Source organism: Osmerus eperlanus, chromosome 24, assembly GCF_963692335.1.
Source record: "Osmerus eperlanus chromosome 24, fOsmEpe2.1, whole genome shotgun sequence".
NCBI lineage: Eukaryota > Metazoa > Chordata > Actinopteri > Osmeriformes > Osmeridae > Osmerus > Osmerus eperlanus.
The window spans coordinates 7,508,281-7,513,000 of NC_085041.1; the positions used below are offsets into that span (position 1 = coordinate 7,508,281).

The following is a 4,720-nucleotide window of genomic DNA, read 5'->3' on the forward strand; positions in this document are numbered from 1 at the left end:
TTACAGCGTATCATTTGACAAAACATTAATTGTGCATTTGATTTGGCATTTGTTGGACAGTCATTGGTTAGAATCGCAATTCACTTTACATACTTTCATTCAGTTTAAAACCATGAACGTTATCTAGCTACTTTGATTAGAAATCGGTATCTTTGTTGAAGTGTTACATTTTAACGTGAGGAAGTTTGCAAAGACATAGCCTACAGTGTAGATCAGATTGCATTTGCAAACTGATATTTTTGGATTTATGAAATAAATCCCCCAAAATTTGTATAAATTTGTATGTCGACTTTTGCTTTTAAAATACTGATTCTCCAATAGTGACTCGCGGGGTGGGCAGACGTCTGTGAAAAAAGTTTTAAATTGAACAGGTTAGTGGAAGGACACTTCATTAATTGTAAATTCTTCGGAATTTCAGTCGATGCTTAATCATTAAGTGCTCTGCCTCATATCAAGGCCTCTAAATATACATTTACTTGCAGCCAAAATGTCAGTAAAGAACTCCAAGCCAAACCTCAGTCACCCCCAGGTGTCTGAGATGGTGAAGCGCGTGTTCGGCTTGACCCCATCGCTGATTCGCTCACTTCCCAGCTACGACGATCAAAACTTCTTTGTGGCTACCACCGAAGGTGGGGAGTATGTGCTGAAGGTGATGAACTCTGCTGACAGTCAAAACCCTACCCTGCTGGAGTTGCAGACCCATGCCATGACCTTTCTGCACCAGCGGGGTCTTCCAGCTCAGACAGCCCTCCCCACCTGCACAGGACAACTCATGAGTCTGGAAGAGATCGGTAGGGAAGACCAGTCACACAGCTTTATATATTGACTGCTCAAGAACTGGATTGTATTAGACTGGAACACATTTAATCTGTGTAAACACATTACACTGCACTGCATGTCTACGCATAGTACTTACACAGTCAATATTTGAGTACAGGTAAATATAATGTGAACCTAATCAAATGATATCAAACTATTCTCTGGTAGACTGTGGGTTTGGTGTTCATAAGTACCTTGTCCGGCTGCTGACTTATTTGCCTGGGTCCGTCATTGCGAAGATCCCCTGCTCACCGCAAGTACTGTATGAAGTAGGCAAAATGGCTGCCAAGATAGACACAATCATGCAGGAGGTAAGTGTAATTACGTCAACCATTCAAAAAAGTTGTCAAACCAAAGTCTTGCAACCCGTGACACAGTTGACAATGTTTCATCCAGTGATGCTTTGTACAAACAATCACGTTCATTCAAGGACCTGTTTGACCAGCTGCATGTCTTGACTGGTCAACGGTTATGTTTCTTAGTCAATGGCCGACTCTTGCTTGTTTGTTTGTTTATACCAGATGGAGCATCCTCAGCTTCCTAGTCTGCAGAGGACAAACTTCATCTGGAGCCTGTCCAGTATTCCACTCCTGGAGCCTTACATCCCTTTAATGGATGGAGACCCAGTTCAGGAAGTGGTGAAGGCAGTCATGGAGCAGTACAAAACACGCATCATTCCCAAACTAGGTTATTTTAGAAAGTGTGAGTATGTCGTCATCCTTAAACAATTTCTGTTTTATTTATTTTTTATTTTTTTATTTTTTACTAACTGTCTTTTGTAATGACCGACTGACGTCGATCATGAGGTCAAGCAGGAAGGCTATAATGGGGTGTCATTTGTCATGTTTATTCAAGACTAATGAAAAATGTTATGTATTACGTTTGCTTCTCACAATGTATGCTTCATGTTTTGGCTACCCACATTGTTTTTGGGGCTATCTCGATGTTTATGATCATTGACCTACGCACCTTTTGTAAAGCTCTTTTGAGTCGCTTTGGATAAAAGCATCCGCTAAATGTAAATGTATTAAATATCCCCTGAATTAGCTTACTGGAGTGGAAAACTAACCCAGACTAAATCGACAGTATCTATCTGGATTTTGCATTTCAGGTATCAATCACGGAGATTTTAACGACCACAACATCTTGGCTCAACCCGACGGTTCAGCCGGCTACAAGATCTCCGGGATCCTGGACTTCGGGGACATGAGCAGCGGGTATTATGTGTTTGAGCTATCCATCACCATCATGTACATGATGATCGAAAACCCCAGTCCCCTGGACGTAGGAGGCCCTGTACTGGCAGGCTGGGAGAGCGTCTTCCCCCTCAACGAGGCGGAGAAGGAGGCGCTCTACCTGTTGGTGCTGTGCCGCTTCTGCCAGTCCCTCGTTCTGGCCCGTCATGCCGTGGTCCAACAGCCCGAGAACGAGGAGTACTTGATGACCACGGCGAAGACGGGCATCCGCCATCTTTGTCGGCTCTGGGAACTGGGCGAGGAGGAAGTCGTGGCGAACTGGTTTCGTGGCGCTGCCCTGTACGCAGAGAGTGACAAATCCAACATAGTAGGTGTGGCATGACGTGCTGTGTGCCTTCCCTAGAACAGCGTGACCTACCGGTTCCGTTATTTTTCTTTTTTTTTTTTCTTCAAAGAATCTTGGAAAAATCGTTAATTGATTTTTAATCGAATCTTGGCCCTAAGAATCGAATCGTGAGGTACTCAAAGATTCCCACCCCTATTAGACAACCAGCTGATTGAAGAGAGAGTTAATTTACACCTCGACAATAACAATAACCAGTTCAGTCACAGCATTAGTAGCAAAGTCTCTCTGAGACATGAAGGTCAGAGGAAGAAAACCACAACTGTATTTTAGGAAGGCTTACCATACCAGGACTGGTAAAAGCTAGGCCTAGAAGGTCAACTGGAATGGATCAGCTCTGCTGTTCAGCCGGTACTGCTAGCAACTGTCCTGCACATTGCTTTGGCTAGAAACATCTGCTAAATGAAGACATTATTATGTTCAAAATAAGTTCAGTTTACACCAATACACCCCTCAAAGGTCCAGTCTTCCCCATACATAGTTTCACTCATGCAATAATACTTTGTACCCCTGAACTGTGATGAATTGTAACTATATTTATGTAGTTCCTATGTAACTCAAATGTTGTTATAGTAGATATTGGTATGAAGTTACATGGTTGGTAATGCAGCCTCATTATAAAGTTCCAAAGAAATCTAAGTACTGTGTTTGAGCATTGTCATGTAAAAGGATTCATTCTGAAAAGATTGTAACAACAGACAAAAGTCTGTTAATTGATATCCTTGCAACTGATGTGAAGGATTTAAATCCTTCTGAAAATATGAAAAAGGTGCATATGGGCACAGTAAGTTAATGGTTTGATGGGTGCATCTGAAGTACACAAAGATTAATAACTCTATACCTATGAATTACATATACAAATTATTTTCTGTTGTTTTTATAGGCACATTATCAATCACCAGACTATAATGAAGATAGTTTCCCCTGTTTTGGCTTAAAGCCCAAAATAGGGAAGAATTATCGCTGTGCTAATTGTTTGTATTTGTTTAGGATTAGACTCACTGGAGTATTTTATCTCCCCATTGCAGAACAGTAGAGCTGTGAGTTCAGTTCAATGGACAGAGCAATGGGCTTAACACATCACTTATTTGGAAACGTGCATAAATCCGACACTACTGCGCCTACTATCATTCACTCCCTTTCATTTGTTCAAATGTGTTGTAAAATCGACTTCTTGCTAGCACTTTTTATATCATTGCAGCAACCATCTTGTGTCCTATTGTAAAGCAGGCAGAGGATGCAGTTGCGTTGCACACCAATTCCATAAATTACCTTGATTTGTAGATATTAAAACTATAAATAAACAGCTGTATGAGAGAATACTACATGCATGATTTTTGCCTGATACATTTATTTTCTGCAATGTGCTTACAAGCAAATACGGGTGTCTACTGTGATGAGTTGAACACTCCATTCTCTTAGTGCTTGCTGCCAAGTGGGGCCCTTATCCAAAAATTGTGCCTGGGTGACACAAATGACCTCTTATTATATCCTTGTGTTGATTGTTCCTACTGTGATGATCAACAATTCTCCCCATGTGCTTGTTATTCTGTTAAATGCCTAAATAAAAATGCATGTAAAAGTGTACTATTAGTGCATGAACAATATACATTTTGTTTTTCCGCCGACATGTAACGTTAATACAGTCTAGATATTTTAAATGTGTGTGTGAGAGAAATTCTTTTTGTGTTCGATTCAGTTGAAACTGTGACCAGTGTTTCTGAGAAGCCGGAGAATCTGAATGTGAGGGCTGACCATTAGAATTGTACTACTAACAGTGGAAGTGATAACTTGATCAGTTTGTGATAGCGTCAGCTTTTTCCTGCATCCACTGATGTACAAATAAAGCACTGCCCACACTGCGAGTGTTCTAGGGTCCTACAGAATTAAAAATTAAATGCTACCATGAGGAAATAGAGACCATGTGGTACTGCAGGGATTATCAATATCATGAAATGTATATTCAAACAGCGCCATCTGGTGGTATAGCCAAGTTAACAGCCTGTAAAACATCTTTATAAATGACACTTTTGCCTTATAATGCCATGTAACTAAAGCACAAAGGGATATTAATTCCACTGTTTTGTCTGTTGCAAAGAACCACTTCACATTCGCAAATATAGGACTAGCTAGACTCCCTTCGTTTTTGTGCCTAGAAGATTAATATTGCATCAATAATACAAAAGTGAGACACATCTATGCCCTGAGACCTTGGCTGGGTATAAGGTCTCACACACACACACACACACACACACACACACACACACACACACACACACACACACACACACACACACACACA

At 41.0% G+C, this 4,720-nt stretch overlaps 1 protein-coding gene across 1 annotated transcript; it reads left to right on the forward strand.

Annotated features, from left to right (window-relative positions):
* The first annotated feature begins 305 nt into the window (after window positions 1–305).
* Window positions 306–4,281, forward strand: hykk.2 (hydroxylysine kinase, tandem duplicate 2). The gene is made up of 5 exons (XM_062450893.1): window positions 306–371; window positions 483–791; window positions 988–1,130; window positions 1,341–1,521; window positions 1,931–4,281. Exons 2-5 carry the CDS (start codon window positions 488–490, stop codon window positions 2,395–2,397), a joined length of 1,095 nt encoding a protein of 364 aa, XP_062306877.1. The 5' UTR covers window positions 306–371; window positions 483–487; the 3' UTR covers window positions 2,398–4,281.
* The last annotated feature ends 439 nt before the right edge of the window (window positions 4,282–4,720 follow it).